Source organism: Syngnathoides biaculeatus, chromosome 2 (assembly GCF_019802595.1).
Source record: "Syngnathoides biaculeatus isolate LvHL_M chromosome 2, ASM1980259v1, whole genome shotgun sequence".
NCBI classification, from domain to species: Eukaryota; Metazoa; Chordata; class Actinopteri; order Syngnathiformes; family Syngnathidae; genus Syngnathoides; species Syngnathoides biaculeatus.
Window position 1 is genome coordinate 5214265 of NC_084641.1, and position 19669 is coordinate 5233933.

General features: G+C 41.6%; 1 protein-coding gene and 1 long non-coding RNA gene across 2 annotated transcripts; one reads left to right on the top strand and one right to left on the bottom strand.

Moving 5' to 3' along the window:
- Nucleotides 1-670: 670 nt before the first annotated feature.
- On the bottom strand, nt 671-19549 carry esyt1a (extended synaptotagmin-like protein 1a). The gene is made up of 31 exons (XM_061828513.1): nt 18922-19549; nt 17092-17133; nt 15516-15650; nt 15251-15324; nt 15016-15088; nt 14097-14186; nt 13627-13682; nt 12691-12811; nt 12389-12565; nt 9854-9936; nt 9669-9717; nt 9334-9423; nt 8546-8641; nt 8399-8470; nt 8239-8325; nt 7981-8130; nt 7444-7626; nt 6799-6975; nt 6644-6726; nt 6524-6572; nt 6359-6448; nt 6097-6192; nt 5621-5692; nt 5456-5542; nt 5228-5374; nt 4364-4488; nt 4112-4207; nt 3898-4029; nt 2321-2426; nt 1783-1832; nt 671-1706 (listed from the first exon to the last, which is right to left on the bottom strand). Exons 1-31 carry the CDS (start codon nt 19261-19263, stop codon nt 1679-1681), a joined length of 3258 nt encoding a protein of 1085 aa, XP_061684497.1. The 5' UTR covers nt 19264-19549; the 3' UTR covers nt 671-1678.
- Nucleotides 2433-3884, top strand: LOC133505346 (uncharacterized). The gene is made up of 2 exons (XR_009796224.1): nt 2433-3013; nt 3225-3884. It is a non-coding gene; the product is annotated as an uncharacterized LOC133505346 (long non-coding RNA).
- Nucleotides 19550-19669: the final 120 nt, after the last annotated feature.

A 19669-nucleotide genomic window follows, 5' to 3' on the forward strand; every position in this document is an offset into this window, starting at 1 on the left:
ACTTGTTGAATACAGTAAACCCCCACTAATCGCAAAGAAAATATGCATGCAAAATATGCACAACAGTTGAATATCATATTTGATCAATTATTTTTTTAAGCTCATCTTACACGCAAACAATCAACATTTCCCAGTTTGCTGCTTTAGTACACTCTTAACATGTGTCACTCCTCACCTCAGCTCCGCTTCATCGTCCTCGGGTGACACTGACAGCAGCGTTACTACTGTCGGCGAGATCGTCTGGCACTTGCCAGTGTCAGTTATGTGTGGTGACAAAAGGGGGAAACTTTTTGTAGACTTGATTTAAAAAAAACAAGCAAACCTGTTTTCCGTTTGCCTTCTTAGCTCCACTAGTTATGCTTTGTTTTGCTAGCCTCTTCTTGAATGGGTTAGTAAAGCAGCTCTCCGTGACAACCAATAATAACTTAGCTCCTCCACAAGAGCGGAAGGGCTTAACCTCGGTCGAGATTCTCTTCGGCGTACTTCCTTGACACTAATTACTATTCTGTTGGCACCATCTTGTAGCATCTTACAAAAAGAGCCCCAAAATATACTGAGAATCAGCGAATGTGTAAGTTGAGACTGTTGGTTGATGGATGTTTGTGCAACCTTATAGTTGGGCTTTTGCCGTCCATTTTGACCAAATTTGAGGTGAAAAACAGACAAATCGTTCATGGGAATGCAAACTTTATTCAACTACTTCAAAGCTGCAATTATATTACATATATTAGGTTAAAAAAAACAGCAGTTTTTTTGTGTGTGTCAACATTAAGCACAGTTTTGTTTACTAAATACATATGTGCGCATCAGGGATTTTTGTACTAAAGTGACAGCCGTGCAACACAAATCCCCAGCGCTACTTCCTACTATACTGTATTTGTTTCTTTTTTTGTGAAATGTACTGTGCATGAAAAACAAGGCATCCAGCACTACAAAAGCAAGAAGGCGAGCATGCCATGACTTCGGAGTACCGTCAGTTTTATATTCATAAAAGCACAGTGATCGAAACCGGTTACAGTTTCATAGCTTTGTCGTCAAAGGGAAGTACAACGGTCTCATTTTGTAATACTTTGGTTTATAAAAGCAACATTTCATCACAAAGCTTTGGATAAAGCATATAAAACTTCATTTGGAGTATAATTGTGAAACACTAATAAACCGTTCAAAGTTCTGTAATACTTAAGGCAACATTATAAACGCACAAACAAAGCAATATTGGGTCCTGTATTAAGATTGTAAAAAAAAAAAAAAAATTCGCATATCTTTCAGGTGGATTGAGGCGATACATTTGTACAACATTGTCGTACCTTTGCATGTCAAGCCCTTGTGAGAATAAAATTCGATAGGACTTTTAGAGGACTTTATATTATCATTTCATATAATCATGCGGAAAGTATACAAACTTGGTCATTTGTGCAACATAGTTGCATAATTAAATACAATTCAGCCAAATATTCTACTGAAGAATGTGTGAAAGACAGCAAATATGCAGCACAGTTAAAAGTGAGATGACAAGCAAGCTCATAAATACTTAAATACTGCTGTTTTGTGGAGCGGATGTGTTGTCTTTTCAGTTTCTTCAGCAAAGATGGAAATTGCCATTAAAGCTGAATATACGTCACAGATCACAGAAGCAACAAAATGGTTCAATATTACCAAAGATAAACTTTCACTCTTCTTAGGAGGACTCCGGCACCAAATCATACCTGCAAAGATGGAAGAGTTGTTGACAATATTGTCACCTTTTCAACAAACCTCATTGCTAACGGTTTGAATCTTTACCACTGCGTGACGCCGGTCTTCAGGTCAATCTGGTCCAGGTCCAGCTGCAGCTGCATGCGTGAAGTAACTCGGTGAGAATCACTTCAAAGCGTGCTTAACTTCAACTGACTTATTTTTTGTAAACGTGTATTTTCACAAGTAGGAATGCATGGTTGTAGAACCCTGACAATGCATCTTCCGTATCGTAATGTACTGTAATGCAAATGTAATAAATGAGCAAACTTATAGCTAATAAAAGTAACAATGGAAAGAAGATTTTAGGGTGGTCTTTTCTTAATGGTATAAAACAATATACGATCGCACAATGTGGTCAAATACCAACTGAAACGAAGCAGTGTACGGCAACTCAAGAAAGACGGAGTGTTACCGTACAACTAAAGATTTGAAGCTGCCCGTCGGGTAAATTGTGTGTGACTGCAACCACGCTAGTCATCGTTGTAAATGCAGAAGCTTTGATACAGCTCTCGTCGGTTGTCAGCTGTGGCCGGCGAGTACATTGTTTTACGGCGAAATGCACCAAATGATAAGAAATCCTTACTTTGCCAATCAGCTCCCTCTCCCTGCTCATGAAAGAGACGCTGTTCTTCACAGATAGATCCAGCCTCCTCTGTGACGACTCCTCCAAAGAGAGCTCAAACTCGAACCTATTTTAAATGAATTATAATTCGTTAGCCTTTTTGGATTTTGACCTATGACAAAAGTTATTCAGACAGCTGGGATCTGTGTTAAAGGAGGACTTTGTCAAAAATAATAGTAATGGGCGTACACATTCAAAGTTAGTAGATGAGGGTTCAGTGCTTCCTGTTCTGACCCCCCATTGCTCGTGGATACGTTTCACTGAACAGAGAACGTCCACTACTCTGGCATTTTGTGGCTGAATTTTGTGAAAAATAATTACAAACAAACAAAATAACAATAACAAAAATAACAATGTACAATGTTCAAGCCTATGCGTTTGAGCCAGAATACACACAGGCGGAACTTGTTGTGTTGAAGAGGGGGCGGGACACTCATGAAGGAGCACAACAATCACATAACATGGACCTCGGAGATCTTCCAGACAGGCTCGTTTTGAAAGACTGCTGTTCGTGTTCTCTTTGTGATCAAATGCCAACTGTGGCATTGAGTTTAAAAAGGCTGCATAACCCGACAAAGACGTATTACATATCAATTTACTTATGATCCATTGCAGTTTGATGAAAGGACCACTTGTACATCCAGTGGAAAACCCGTGAGTACACATTTTTAACGGTCTTGGAATCCTATGTGAATTCTATGTGAGCGATATGAATGCTATGGGCTATATCCAAAGTTTATCAAAAATGTGAGGTTATTTTCTGAGTAGGACTATCTAATGGTTTATTTATATCTGGAACATAAAATGCTAAAAAAAAAAAATTATGCTAAAGTGATTACATGTATATATCCATCCATTTTCTTAGATGCTTATCCGCACGAGGGTCACTGGAGTGTTGGAGCTTATCCCAGCTGTCAACTTGCAGGAGGCAGGCTACACCCATGCAGAACATACAAACTCCACACAGGGAGGTCCAGGATCAAACCCGGGTCCTCATAACTGTGAGGCCAACGCTTTCCAGCTGCTCTACCGTGCCGCCTCAGAAAGTATGTAGTTGCTTATACTGTACCGCCACGAGAGGCTATAACTAAGTGGCTAATAACTAGTAACAATGATTAAATGCGTCCAAATTTCCCCTGCTGATGAACGAGCCTCAACTGTGACAGCCACAGCTTTATCCTGTCAGGTTGACCCCATGGGAGGTTAAAGAAGGACACATTTCGGTACATTTTCTCAGTTTTGTTGCAGTTTGTTACACAACACGTCAGCATCTTGGCCGAGCTAGAATGAATGGTCTGTGATGCTAAGCACCGGCAACGTCGGGGAGCGAGGTCGAGGACATTTCTTCCAGGTCTGGCTGTGAAAGTTGGCACGTATACAGATAATTCATGGATTTCGAAAATGTTGTTTATTTTCAATTTTGTTTTCAATTAATGTCCAAAATATATGTATTTATTGTACACATGAATTTTGGACAAAGCTTTACTTTAAACTGTGACTAAAAATACATGCACGATACGTCTTCTCTGATGTCTCACCTTTCGTTAAATTCCGGGTTGAGGTCCCTCTTCTTGGTGGCAGATCTCCTCTTAGTGCTTCCTTTCTTGTCTGGCAACAGCATGAAGCTAACGTAAGAGTCGGCTCCATCTTTGGAGCAGGCTACCAGGGCTCTACGGGCACACAGATTATTTTGCGACTGCGCTTTGTGGAAAATACTAGTGAGATATCACATGTTTCAATACAAAGTCAGACCTGCACGCATGGACTGTGATGAAAAGCCGGCTCTCTTCTGTGGAGTATCCGAAGGTGAGCTTCACCTGGCCTGAACCACTTGAAGCATCACTGCCCCTAAGACCAATACTGTTTGTTTTTATCTTGTGCGTAATGTATTTATCACATTAATACTGTATTCTACCAGCCCTATGGATTGATCATTGGTTATTTCTCTTCAACTCGGTTGATTGTCAAAGCAATGCGATACACAATGAGGCAACGATTGCTCACATGGCGAATCCAGTTCTGTGTCTTATGTCCAGATGGGAAGGATCCCATCTGGGAATGACCGCGTCTCCGATGCCGTCGTTATCCGCTGGGGCCCTGCGGCATACCGCCAACTGAGTGTCCAAGATCTGTAAAACGATTATTTGTAACAACTCAGTTTGGCTCGTGCCCCCATAAATTCAAAAAGGGAGCAAAACGATACATCTTGTGATTTGTTATCCACCTCCACATGATATAATTAGGTAAACATGCAAGCGTAGCTTTTTACAAAGACAATGCTGGGTTTTGAAAGCATTACGAAACAATATACTGTAGCTGATATCAAAATATTTTGCCCATTATGTAGAAGGGAACCAAATATTATGTAAAAAATGAAACAACTGTCAGGAAGATACTGTGTATTTCTGTAGCACATTAAACAACCACCACGATAATACATTTATTGTTAAATAACATTAGTATCACTGAACAATGCCCATTTGACAGTACAGCTTTTTTATTAGTGTGCAGCTGTTTTTCATGAAATGTCTTGTAAGCAGTTATTTAACATACTAGTCTAGATTTCCAGCATGTTAATGTACCCCAATGTCTAAAGTACATTTTTATCAAAGTCATGAAATATTCTGTATCTTTAACAAATTTCTAGTAATATAATAAAAAACAATGTAACAATTATCATTTATACTGCCTAACACACAATCAGTATAACAGCCTGTGAAATGGTGGTTTTACAATGCTTTGTCATCCCTTGTAATAAGATTAAACATTATCGTTTTGAAGCAATAACTCTGCCGGCAAAAAAAAAAAAAAGTCACTGCCTAAAACACAATATCGCATACTGTGGTTTGTATCATACTGAGACAGCACCTTGAGTGTGACCCTCAGGAGGATCTGGCTCTCAGGCAGCGCTCCATCCAGGGCAATCCAGCGGTCCAGCACCAAGTCAGGCTCGGCAATCACCTCCTTGAGAGCAAGATTCAGCGACCCAAGAGCCTGGCCCCAGCTGTGGGAAAGCTAATGGAAGACGTGCCTTAACTGGCTGCTGTCTCATCGGAACAAAATTCTCAAAAGAAGAACACGTCGACGACCCCTCACCTTAACTGTGAGGGTTTCATCTCTGGGATCTCGAACCAAGAAATGAAATGCTTCATCCCATCGAGGTGACGTGGAGCGCTCGCAGACCTGAGCAAAAAGAGGTTTGCAGATTCATGGCAACGTAGTGCTGTGTTCACTTTTGTTGCTCAAATGCCTTTGTCGTACCTTAGTTCGGTGAGACAGATTTTTTAGGATCACCTCAGCTCCAACTTTTGGCTCTTTTCCACTTTTCTTCAACTGTGATGAGAGACATGAATGAATTACTTCAGCACTTGAAACTATGGGTAATATTATAATCATAAAAAAAACAATCATCGGGCATCCATTGCATCCCTCCATTTTTAAACCGCTTATCCTCGTCAGGGTCACAGGTGCGCTGGAGCCTAGCCCAGCTGAAGATGGTCAAGAGGCGGGGTCCACCCTGGACTGGTCAGCAGCCCGTCACAAGACACGCACAGACAAATAAACATGCATGCCGTACCCAGAGAAAACACACATAAGCACCGAGAGAACATGTAAACGGGACACATAAAATCACAAACTGAGATTCTAATCCGGGACCCGCTAACCACTGATCCAATGATACAATGCCAATGCTCTGTCATTGAACCTTTATGATCAATGTGCTGATGTGATCTTACTGGCAGACCGTGAGCACGCTCCACATAGACAAAGAGTACGGCTGCCGATGGCACAACTTTGTTCCGGAATAACTGCTGGGACTGGTACTGCAGAATCTTCACACAAGTGGGGGGAACATACATTTCAAGTCATTATTAAACAAAAGACAGTATGGGACGAGAAGAAAAAAAATCACTCCTTGGTCTCAGGATGTTATAACATTCTAAACCAGAAGTCTGCAGATTCCACATCAATGAGATTTAATTTTATTTTGGGTCAAACCTGCTCCAGTCTGGGTAGGTCGGTAACTCTTGGCAGCCATTCTAGCAGCAGGTGAACTCTGCCTGACTTGACATCGTTCAGCGTATACCACTGTAAAGAAAACATTGTCGTGAAGCCGCCATCTAGCCAAAATGCTTTCAATTGATTCTGCAGCATCCCACCCACCGTATCAATAAATTGTGCACTGATGATATCACGCAGATTCAGTTTGAACCTACAAAGAGAGTATGCAGTTAGTTTGTGCAGAATAGGCTGCTTCTTTTTGTAAAGTGAGGGCTGACTCACCTTCCCAGGAAGTCATCCTGATCGATGTCCTTGTCAAATAATTCAAATTGTATCTCTTGGCCAGGAAGCTGAGTCAAAATCACCTACAAATCGCAAGAACGTTATCTGATGTCTGCTGAGGGCCATTCGAACATTAAATGAAAAACTGATGAAACCTCATAGAGTTCGTTCCAGATTGGATTCAGGTTCTCTTTGATGGTGTGGCTGCGGAAGGTTATGCCAGCCACACGGATCTTGACATAAGGGTCACTCTTCCCTTTGACCATGCCCCCCATGAAGTTGTCCTTGGCTATCAGGTTCTGGGCCTCCAGCAAATGGATTCGAAGCACCCCCTATGGACAAACCAGGCATTGCTGTAGAGAGTCGCTTGGAAACTGCAATTTAATTAGACTCACGTCACTGCTGTTTTTACTTTACCCATTTAAAAAAAACAACACTTTTTTGTGGTATTTTGACAAATTTTCATTTATAGCTAAACCTGCTAAATGACAAGATATGTACAGCATATAATGTATAGTAATATACAATAAATAACTTGATATACAGCAAATATGCATGTGACTGTGAGAGCACCCATAGAAGAGTGTTGTTAAAAACCCTGCCAATTCAAAACATCCCTTTACTTTCTACAAATGTCTTCTACCAATCAATCTGTATTGTCTGTCTGTATCTGTTGGTGCACCGTTTGTGTTCAAATAACTGCTTAAAGCATTGTAAAAGATATACAATTAAATGGGAACAACTTATCACTTTCCAGCAGTGTCTTTTTTTCTTACAAAGCTGTATTCATTTCTTAATACCTCAGTCGCAAACTCAGGGTCGGGCGTGGTGTGCTGCGGACGGGACGGTGGCGGTTTAGCCAGTCCGCCAGGTCCCATCGGGTTTAGTTCAGCTGTGATTCCCCTGAGACCAGAGCCTGACCCAGGGGCTAACGGGTGGGGTGACGGTGTGGTGGGTGTGGCATCATCACTCAACCACAAAACCTAGGGGCATCAAAAAGGAACAAATGCTAAGAAGAGTTGGCCTAAATTCAATTAATTGATTAGATAAACGCTCCACAATTTTAAGCTTCATGAGGCAAGAGAGTGGCAGTAGAATTCAAGATATTCACAGCGCGCCCTTCATCAACACCAGCATGATTGTCCAAAGCAATATATAGGGGCTCACATTCATACATCAGTTGGTCGGTGCTGCCATGCATACTTATTAATATTATTATTAATACCGTGACATTGTGAATTATTAAGTTTGAAATTGTGTGATTACACATTACCATCTTAACAAAAAAGGGCTAACAAACCATTGTGTTAACATGAGCATTTGTATAAATAACTGACCCGGAGAACAATTTTGATGTAAATGCGGCTAGCAGGACCCGAATTCTCCAACTGGAACCACTGGTCCATGGTGAGTTCAGGGTATCCCAGAAGGCGGGCCAGAGGGATGGTCAGGCTGCCCAGGGAGAAAGCTCGGTCGTCGTCTTTTACCTTATTTGACATAAACACAACAGGAACACCATGAGAACCGAGGCTAACAGGAACCATGCAGAAAAGGAAAAAACCTCAGTGAAGAACGTCAGTCATCGAATCCTTTACTTGAATATCGATGTCTTGTTTGCGGGGATCCTGAATGAAGAACGTAAACGCATCTTCCCACACAGGGTTGCTGCAACCGTAGCAAGTCTGCAGAGGAAACAGGGAAAAGATCATTGTGCTAACCGCTTGATTGCCTGTTACGAGAAACACTTTAAATCACCTTGCTCTCTCTAGTTGTATCCTGAACGGAAATTTGCACCATTGGGCTTGGGTCCTTGTTGCCCTTTCTCATCTAAAACATGATCAAATCATAAACCAGCGTGCAACTGATAAAACGTTATGGTATGCCAAAGACAAGAAAACTTACAGGCAGCTCGTGAGCCTGATCAAGATAGATGGCAAGGATGGCAGCAGATGGCGGGTCGGCGGTTTTGCTAGTCAGGTTCTGGTTTCTTTCGATTACCTGGACGACGAATCACAATAAGCAGAGATGATGTTGAAATGCTCGCCTCGGTCATACAATGTGCTCATAAAAAAATTTTATGTCGCAAGCTATCAAAAGTAGGCACAAAAAAAAAAAATGAGGATGACGTAAAGGGAAATAGCCTAAAACTTTGAGGACAAGCCCAACTGTATTGTAGTCCAATTTAAATTGCTGTCATTATAGGCGATTCTCAAATACAAAACCTACACCGCGCTTATATGTGGTGAGGAGCTGGCAAATGAGGCAATGAATCCTTGAAAACTGTCCCAAAAAGTTCTGCATACCTTGCTTCCATTTGCAACATTAAAACTTTGCAAAGTTAGATTTTCTGCCACGATGATGACCAAAACACTTTATATAAGTCAATTTGACTCAAGTCACAGAAATGAGACCAATCCCAATAAACATTCTTCACATCTCATTAATAACTTTCTTACTAAGCATTTTAAACAATATCTTTGGTATAAACAGTGATTAGGCCAGCATACATCACATTTTTATACATATACTTAACAGGAAGATAAAGTGCTTGATAAGATCTCCACATCAGTTTTTATCACTACCATGACTATCCAGAAGCTCCAGTGACATTTTTACCCCCATAATTATACTTTTCCCTTTCAAATCAAGAAAACATGACTTTAAAAGTGTTGTTTCACGCATATTCTCACCTCAGTCAATCTGTCACCAGAGGACAGCAGAGAAAGCCACTCCAGTCGGAGGTGAACGCTGCCAGTTGGGACGTCCCTCAGATTGAACCACTGTACAAAAAATAAAAAATGAAAAAAAAATCACGTAAACACAACTGTTTTTTTTGTCCTTTTTATCACATATTTTAATCCCCAAGAGGCTGGCCAGAGTGCGTTGGAAGAATTTCCATGTGACCCCTGTCTGTTGTCACATGCTAAAAGGATTACAAGAGTCACGCTCAGACGTTTGAATTGCTTGACGTCGAGCGAGACAAAAACAACAACACGGGATGCTGACAACTTAACAAACAACTTACATCATCCACAACTCTGGCTTGCTTCACAATATGAAGGTCCACCTTCACCCTGAAAGAGACGACGGGAGAAGCTGACTGAGACCTACCAGAATTCTTCAGAACATCTCCGGACAAATTCACCACTCAACACGGCGGCGTGATGCGAGACGCACAAATCACAAATTACATGAAAATGAGTAAAATACCTGCCCAGGAAGTCATCCTGGTCTGGGTCTTTGTCAAAGACTTCCACTTCCAACTCCTGACCAGGTACTTCATGGACAATCACCTGACACGCACACATCCACATAAATGGACACAACAAGCACCCGAACACAGAGCCACACACAACACAATAAGACTACACGATCACAATGGCAAAGAAATACTCCTCTACTCAGATGTGTAATAATCAAAAGTGAGCTTTGGTTGAACTTTTAAGAGGCACAAATGTGTCCCCCCGACCCAAAAAGAAGTTAAACGTGCCCGTGATAGAAACATTTCCGCAAAGACTTGTTTATCACAGAAGCTGCAGTTTCCTGCTTCCAGTGAAGATCCAATCTGCGCTAAACTTTGTTTGTTGCAAAAAGCAACTTAACGACTGACTCATTCACTAAGCAAAGTCAAAACCACAGCAAATAAACATTTACTGTCGAGTCATACATATGATGGGTTGCCCTGGCAAAGCCACCTATCTCATGTTGTGCTCATATTTTTGTTCCTTTTTCCTATTTAAAGTCCCTACAAAGAAAAAGAATTCAACAAACCTGCTGAAATTTAATGATGAAAGTACAAGTAAGTAAAAACAAATACACCAACTACGTAATATGATGCTTGAAAATTGTGAAAAATCAAGCCTGAATGTGGCAAAACCAGAGCCCACTCAACTGTTAGTCATGGATGTTTCTTTTTGTACCATCTTTCTAATGCCTATACTGTACATCCTTACATGTTTAAGCTACAAAAACACATCCTGGTATTTCGGTGGTCAGAATATAGCCCGTTGAGTCATTATGTGGCTTTTCAACGGCGCATCGACGAGGCGCTCTGAAGCGGCCACGCCAGTGCCTGCCAATTAAGTCATAGAGTTAATTTTTTAAACTTGGTCTTCGCACACTCGTGAACTCACAGCTGACAATGAGGCGCTCTAAAGCAGCCACTCCAACGGACTATACAAAGGAAATGTGTATTTCAGAATGACTAACTATACGTCACAATTGATCCACTGCTAACCATTTGCGCAAACAAATGCAATTGAAGCTCTTACATCATGGGGGAGGGTGAAACTCATGCCTGACTCCAATGTGCATCACTCGGTGCCGTTTTACCCGTGCCCCAAAAATGAGGAAAACAGAAATGGTGAAAATGGTGCATAGGTCACGATTACACTGCTCTGTCTTTACACAATTTTACAGCAATTATCTTTAAACCTGTTCAATGAATTTACAAACAAATCTCCGAGTTTATTTTACAGGGATTTTAAGGATTTTCTTGCGTGAGGAGTAAATAAGTCGGTGGCACCGGATGCGGCAAAAGTCATTGTCATTTAAATTCATTTAATGTGAGAGAATAAATCCCTCTCATTATCCTTACAGAGGTGTTTGGGGTGTTTTTATTTTTCTTAGTGTGTTTTGCTCAGGAAGATTTTTCTTGTTGAATCGCCGCGTACTTTTTATGCATTGTGGTGCAAAGGAACAAATTCCGGCTAGCAACAAGTGGAGCAAGTAACTGTGCAGCTGTGTGATGTTATAAAAAAATAGTCAGAACAATTTATTGTAGCTACCTTCCTTTGTCCACAACCCTCTTTGTTTGTTTGTGTTTATTATAAAAGCAAACGAGATATTAAGAGATAATATTGCTGTTTTCCAGGTCCACTGGTGCCTTGAGATAGATGAGCTTTGCTCCGTGACTACAGTTGTATGTCAAATCATCTTTCCCAATTGAATTGACAGGAAATCCCATAAATCTGTTCCAGCCTCCGCGCCTCCAGAAAACAAAATACTATTGTGTTTATAATCAGGAAACTAACACCCCACAATACCTTTCTTCATTAAAACTAGTATTAACGACACAAACAGTTAGTGCCTCATAATGAATTCACTGCGGGTCCTTCTAGTGTGCATGACTTGACAGTATAACACAGTCATCCAGGCTCAAATGAGGAAGCGTTTCAAGTTTTTAAGTGACCCAGTTAGTTGACGTTGCATAAATCGTGAGTCGCTACAGAGGATTAAGAATACATCCCTGTAAGCATTATCATATTATCTGTCTTTATGGGTTTATGTGCTATGTGTTACAATATCTGTTGCTTAGAGCGTTGTAACACTACCACATTGGTACTATTTGCTTGCCTGCCTCTGGCGTTTGCATTGTTTGTTATCATTAAGCGAGGTGACTGAAGGCAAAGCTTTGTGGTTGTTCTAAATACACAATGTGTCATTCTCTTTGTTTTATACTTAGTTTGACACAAAGCTGGAAGTGGGAGGGGCAATAAGAAGAATTGTTCATTTGCAAAATTGCTACTTGTTGGAAAATAAGTTGAGTAGACTGCGACCATAACGCGCTTCTTTCTCAAAACTTTTTTTTCCCAAGACAGAGCAAAAAGACAGCACGCATATTGACAAACTTGTGTCGCACATACTTCAAGGCAGCACTGTATGTAGGCTCCCAAGACTGCTTCTGCCCTACCATGAGTTTTATACATATTTATTCCACACACCAACTGCTCCGTTCATTCTCACCTCATACATCTCCCTCCACTGCGGGTTCAGGTTGCTGTCCACATGATGCGAGGTGAAGATTTGCGTTCCCACGCGAAGCACGGCATAAGGGTCAGACTTGCCGTCAATCAGCCCCTTGATGACGGTGTCCTTAGCGGTCAAATCCTCGGCCTCCAGCAGGTGTATGCGCACAACTCCCTAGTGTTTGTGCACACGTGCAGAAAGATATCAATTCCGGTATGCTGCGCGACATTCAGGACGTGCTTTTGCAGGCAACATGGATTCCACCAGTTCCCCGGGCCGTGTATTACAGAGACAGTTACCCTTGGGAGAGGGGAGCGCAGCTGCGCAACCTGCAGGTCGGCCACCAGGGGAACGGTGAGACGGTTGGGGAGGACCAGTTGGGAAGCTATTGCATCCATTATCATAGTGTCCGACATGGCACTGCAATGAATGCAAGGACGGTGTTTGGGACACATGGGGAAGGGAGACACTGACAAAACAGGAAGCAGCAAAAGCACTGCAAACAATGACAGCACTCAATAAAGAAGCCAACACTCATTGGCTGCATGCAGTGAGAATACAATTTTTAAACTGACATGTTATTTACAGCAATAACAGAGCCTAAAATTGTATTTTCACTGAATCGGAATTGTGAAGAATGAGCTTGTCTCATTTTGGACAATTACACTTGTGTTTATTTTTTCATGATTTTGATTGAGGCCAATTGTTTCCATCCTGACAACGAATCATGGACCTAAAGTCCTAAAATGAGATGTTTCATAAAGTCGACAATTATTAACGCAACAAAAAGTTGCAGCAACCTCCACAAGCAAGGTTAGCATCAACCCACAAAATTTGAAATGTTTTAAATGTCAAAATACAGTGAATAACATATTCAGTTGAATATGTCTCATTGTATACACGCAACAGCTGCAACATTAGGTACAAACTAATCAGATCATTTACAAGAGCAATGTCAAAAATAATGCCTTGACAAGGAGAATACTCAGTTTTGACATTACCTTTTATTAAAGAAGTGGTGTAAAAGTGCACTTATCTTCTATATTTTAATATTCTACATATTTCTAATATTTTGGTTACTTCAACAAGCGATATATAAGGGGCCAGATATTATAAACACTTTTTACTGTGATCCAATGTTTTGCGTATGCAGCTCATATTGTGCCCACAGATCTCCCCTGTGTAGTACTTTGGAACATTTCTGTGTTGGCGTGAAAAAAACCTTTTCAACTCACTTCAATCCAGGAATATCCAAAAGGTTGGTGAGACCAGTCCAGTTGATGTCCAGTTTCTATCACACAATGAGAGTTGAGATTCACTATGGAAATGAGAAGCAGCCCATTTTTCGCTTTGCAACAACCCTGAAGATCATGTAGCCCAATCACAGCACAGCACACCACAGCACAGCACAGCACAGAGAAGCAGTTTGGCACTTTTGATGTTTACATTTTGTATTTATTTGTGCATTCATTTTTGCGGTCTAACACTGTGCTTGGGGAACCTGCACAACTGATACCCATTATGCAGAATCAATCGCGGTAGATGATTTTTATAGTTGTTCAATTTCCAGAACTCAAAAGTAAGTCAGATGCTATGTACAAGTAGTTGTTCACATAGTCAGTTGAATCCATCAAAAATCAACAGACACACCTTTGTTAGTAAAATAAAGCTCCATTGAGCAAAGGTTAGCAGAAGCTAAACTCACGGGCCGTCGGATGAAGAACATTGTGATGGCCCCAACCAGCGGAACGTCTCCAATCAAAGGCTCCAGGATCACACGCAGCTTTCCATGGAGCTGCGGAGAGTAGCACTGATGTCAGTCACTGAACTATAACCTCTCTGCGTAAGGATATCATTTTGTACAGTGGTGCCTTGGCATACGTGCGACCCAATATACGAGTTACGAGTTGTCATTTGGCCAATTATTTGCTTTGACTTGCAAGCAAAAATGTTAGATGAACGCTGCATGGTGGCAGTGAAATTTACGTTTAAGTCCGCTAGTTTAACGCTAACACATAACGGGAAAAGTCATAGACAGGCTAATTAATAACATTTTTATTATTGTGCTGTATCCTCTGCGAAAATATGACTACTATTACTGCAGCTAACTGAGTCACTTCACAGTTGTCGTGGAACTCTTTATTTGTTGTGTTTTGTTTTGTCTGCTTGACTTTATCCCACTCGGTGCTACCTGGTCGCCAAGTCGCACACACAAGGAGGTGCTGCAATCAATTCATCACATAACCCGAGCAGTTTAATTATTAACATTGTTTGTAATTATGCTGTTGATGTATCTTTTTTATAAAGTAAAATATTATAGAGTGCTATTTGAATTGCAAAAAAAATTGAAACATTTTATTGGCTCTTTTGACTTTTCTTGCTTGAACAAAAACTAAAGTAGGGATACCAGCTGGGTGGCCACAAATGCTGCCGGGGTGGCTGCGCTCGCCGGCGGGGTCGTCTCAACCCCCCACGGCCACCATATAGCTACGCCCCTGTCTTTTGGGGAGGCTAGAATGGAATAATTTGAGTTTCCATTGAATTCAGTGAGGGAAAATGATTTGGGACATGAATGGGGTCACGGAATGAATTCAAAATTTCAAGACAACACTCTATTTTCATACCTGAATGCCTTTGACCCCAGCTTTGCAGAAGTACTTTTTGATTTCTACATTGATCTCCACATCGCCAGCGTAGCTGCAGGAAGATGCATGTTTATGTAGGGAAAGCAGCCGATGTGATGAGTTTATGATGAGAGACAGTTTTGTCTTAAATAAACACACAAGGACAAACTTCTCGAACTCAGGGACTCTCTCAATGTCTGACTAGGCCAACTGGTTTCTAGCACCAAATACTTACCTGAGATACAGATCCAACATGACTTGTCTCTTATCGTGTTCTGTGTGAGCCTTCACACCGACCACCTTTAAAGCCTGTCAACACAACAGCTGGGATTGGGACAACACAACGAAGGCAAACAGGCTAATAATAAGCAAAGATGTTTAGGAACAGTATGCGTCACTCCAAATCTTTTTACTGGTCAATGAGTTGAATAAAAATGCATTGAATTACCCAAAAAGACAGCTAAACTGTTTAAAAAATACATGAGGAGCAAAATACGTACCTTCTCTCCTAGGTTGACCTTGGTGAAGCTGAGTGTTTGCAGGTGAATACTGGAGGCTCTGATGCTAGGAGCGATAGTCTCCAGAAGTAGCTTTTCCAGAAACTGCCCTATGAAAGGCCAGGCTTGCTGCAGGATCTGGACAAAAAAAATTGTTGTTTAATAGGCTTTTCAGTCTGCCACCTATTCTACTTGGACTTTTTCCTTCTTCTCATTATGTGAAGAGATTTGATACCGTCACCGACAATGTCTATTTTTTAAAAACACTCTACTGAGCAAAATATGAAATAATTTTGCAGATACACAATTCAGTATAAAACGTTTACAATCAAACAGTGATTAATCAAGTCTAAACTACTGTATGTACTATAGATATTCTTAACTGTACTGTGCCGTGCCACTGACAAAGACTACTGTCTCCACAAAAACATTTCAAAAATGTTGTTACCATGGAAACAAGCACCCAAAACAGCACTGCTTCCAGTTAAAATCCATTTAATCTCAATGTGTATTTCCTGGCTGAATCAGGGTTGAATAAAATGATGAAGAAATAACAATGATGCATGTGTGTAAAATCGAAGCAACTATCCACCCACACATGACAGCAAAGCGAAAATGAATGGGTGGTGAACACATGCTATTTGTTTCCGTTGGAACTGAAAAAAAAAAAAAAAAAAAAAAAGCACAGAGGAAACAACCCGGGTGCTGCACTCGATCGTCATCAATTCAGGAAGAGCAGTTTTGTAATTTAGCAGATTAAGTCCCCTCCCAGTTAACACATTTTCGTGTCACTGTAATGAAAAATATGCAAACGTTCATCTTCAGCTCACTGACAACAACCAGACGACAACAACGTTCATTTTCTAAAAAGCTCCCGTGTCCAACACGCTGGTGATAATGTCAGCATTTGGGTGTCTGCAGGGCTTTACCGCTCCATTGACGTCCATCTCCAAACTCCACATGAGCCTGGTCATGCTTTCTTTCAGACTGCAGTGTGTCACAGAGGCACCAAATATCGTGATCCACTTATCCTCATGCAGCCACGATGAAATCTATTTTCTGTTGACTGCGAGAAATAATCTCCACGTCTGCAGAACTGCAGAATGAACAAGTCACGAAAAAGGAAAATCTGCTCTGTTGAAAGATAAATTGGATGAATTACTCTCAGACGATGTAAGCCTCGACCATGAGAGTTCATCAGATGTTTCCCTCCACAAGGACACTTTGCAGTATTAGTATTCACAGCCACATTTCACCCGTGTTGATGTGGAGTTTCTGTACTGACAGAAACACTGAAATATTACAGCCACCATCCATGTAGCTTAATTATATCAGTGGATATTTTGAACTGATGGAGATGCTGCAAGGGGAGCAAGGTCATCTCAAGTCCACAAAGTATTCTTCACCAGAGTATTCGGTGTGGACTTACTGGTACAGTACATGCAGGTTTTTTAGAGCCTGGAATGAACACAAACTTAGAACGGGGAGAAGATACAAACTCCGCTGACAAACATGAAAGATTCAAACATCCTCTCGTCTTGGATGCAAAATGTGTTTGAAATAAATTAACACAACTTACCTTATTCAGCCACTCTACTTTTTCCACATCTGGGAAGTTGACCTGTGAATAATTATAAAATGTCAGACAAGGACTCAAACAACATCAGGGCGTGAAATGACCTGCAGCTCATAGCAGAATAACTATGTCGAATCTTTAGAGTATCAATACCTTCGTTAAATCTAATCCAAACTTTGAGGAAAAATAGCAAACAGTTTGAGACCTCTAGCATCTAAAACACAGGTGTCAAAGTCAAGGCCCGGGGGCTAAACCTGGCCCATCACATTATTTTATTCATAAATTGTGTGTCAGCTTCCACGAGTCTTGTGAAAATCTGTACCAAAATTTAATGTCGTATACATGTAAACGTTGAGATATTACAAGCATTTTTGTTTACAAACATGAACAATTGTAGCAATATGCATTTCCCTTGATTTCTGATTCCAGAACTAGTTCATAAATTTTGTGTGTAAATATGATGAGGTGATTAAAGTTTTTCTTTTTTTTATGGTTTCACAGTCATAACGGCCCTCTGTGTGAATCTGTAACTATATGTGGCCTGGGGCAAAAATTACTTTGACACTCCTGATCTAAAAAGATTCACTCCACATGTTTTGCTTTTTCTCTAGCTCGCTGTGTTTTTCTGTGATGCAACTGCAAATGTAATTTATTGTGATTTAGGAAAGCATCACACACATCTATGGCCTGGATGCTCAGTATATTAAATGGAATTTGCACAATGCTGAAACAACAATCTGCCTACATCATTAGTAAAAGTGGACCTGAATCCATTGTGTTAGCTGGAAGAGACTTGCCTTCCTAGATGCAAGTAATGATGAATACAATACATTCTTTTATTGCACTTCAATTACCTTATGCAAACACTTGTACAACTGTTATAATATAATACAATAAGCTGCATGAAAATGTAAAAGGTTACTCAAAGCAGGTCTGTCCGGTTTGTAAAGGTTTTACAAGGTTTTCATTGTTTGCAAAAGTAATCCCAACACAATGGACTCTCAAAGCCATCTTTTCCTGAGCAGAACATAACTGTTCTTACTACTTCACGGAATACAGCCATGAGGAAAATTACTTAAAGTGCAATTTGTCACGTAATCATGCAGTGGGAATGTCAGACAAGTGGCGAACAACCGGAGCCAAAAACACACTCGGAGAGCAATTGATCATTGTACACTGAAGGCGACAATGGAATTTGCACCCTTGATGCTTGATGTTGCCACTTGGGAACATGTGGCCTTGGAAAAGGTCCAGACAGCTACTTCAGATTTCCATAATTAGTTTTAGTGGAGAGTGCACCTTGAGGGGAACAAATGAGCTCTACAGAATCTCGGAGTTTGTCTTTGATCATTAGGTTGAACTCAACTGGCTCTTTGTCTCGCGCGCACACACACACACACACACACACACACACACCACACACACACACACACACACACGCACACGAACACGCAGCTCCTGTCACGCTCTCTATCCAGATATGGTGATCCACGGCTCATATTTAGCCAGATTAGGGAAGCACTTGTAAATTGAGTAGATGCTCCATGTTTTGGGTTCTTTTATGTGTATTCTCCAGATCAAACTCTCTTTCCCCTCTGCTAATCTGATATGTGAAATGTTATTCGTTCCGATGAATTAACCAGGTACTGGATACTTGGAATCTGCTGGTCAGAGGAGGATACTAAATTAAACAAACTTGCCCAGTGGATTTATTAAGAGGTAATAAGCCAGCACCTATTAAACGCGGTGGCGTGGCCACTTCAGGTTGACTTTGGCAAGAAACTGCATTGAATGGGCATGGCGGTGCAGGAGTAAGCTCATGGGGATCCTTACCCATGGAGGCAGATCCCGCTTGAATCGGAAGATCTTCTCAGTGGTGAATTCTATCTCGTTTTCCAGGAGGTACATGGCTGCGTTGAGCCTCCTCGCTTTATCCAGCCGACCGTGCTTCCAACCCATGTAGACCATGAGCCCGACCAGGACCACCGTGATGCTGAAGCCATAATACCCAGCCAGGTAGACGGGCAGGAGCGCAGCCAGGCATTTTGCGAAGGACCACAGGGCCCCCACCGCGCGCTCTCCTGCGGGGGCTCGGTCCGGCGGCGACGAGGTCCGCGCCGCCCCGGCTGCGCCTCCGCTCATGCCCGCCTGTGCCTCCTCTTCCGCGGATGGCATCGCACGCACGAGCCGTTAGACTTCTCCGCTTTTGACAGCAGCTGGCTCCCTCCTCCTTTCTTCTTCTTCTTTCCCCCCGAAAGTAAACCCGCCTAAGCGTGCACAGATGGCCGCTTTAGTGACAGCTTGCTAAGATTAAATCATGATGAGAATCCGGTTTTCGCTCTGGTCTCGGTTCCGCAGAGCACCAAAACCGACAAACTCCGTGTTTAGTGGACGTGTCTCTTGCAGGCAGCCGTGAGCTTTAAGGGCGGGCTCTCTGCTCCCTGCCCTCCTTCGCGTCAAAGCCAGCAGATCGACGCCAAATCCCACAATTAAAATCGCACGTGCACGAGCGTGAACCCCACGCGCGGGCGCTACCAATAAACAAGCGCAAGTGTTTCTCTAAATCATGCGTGCGCACCGC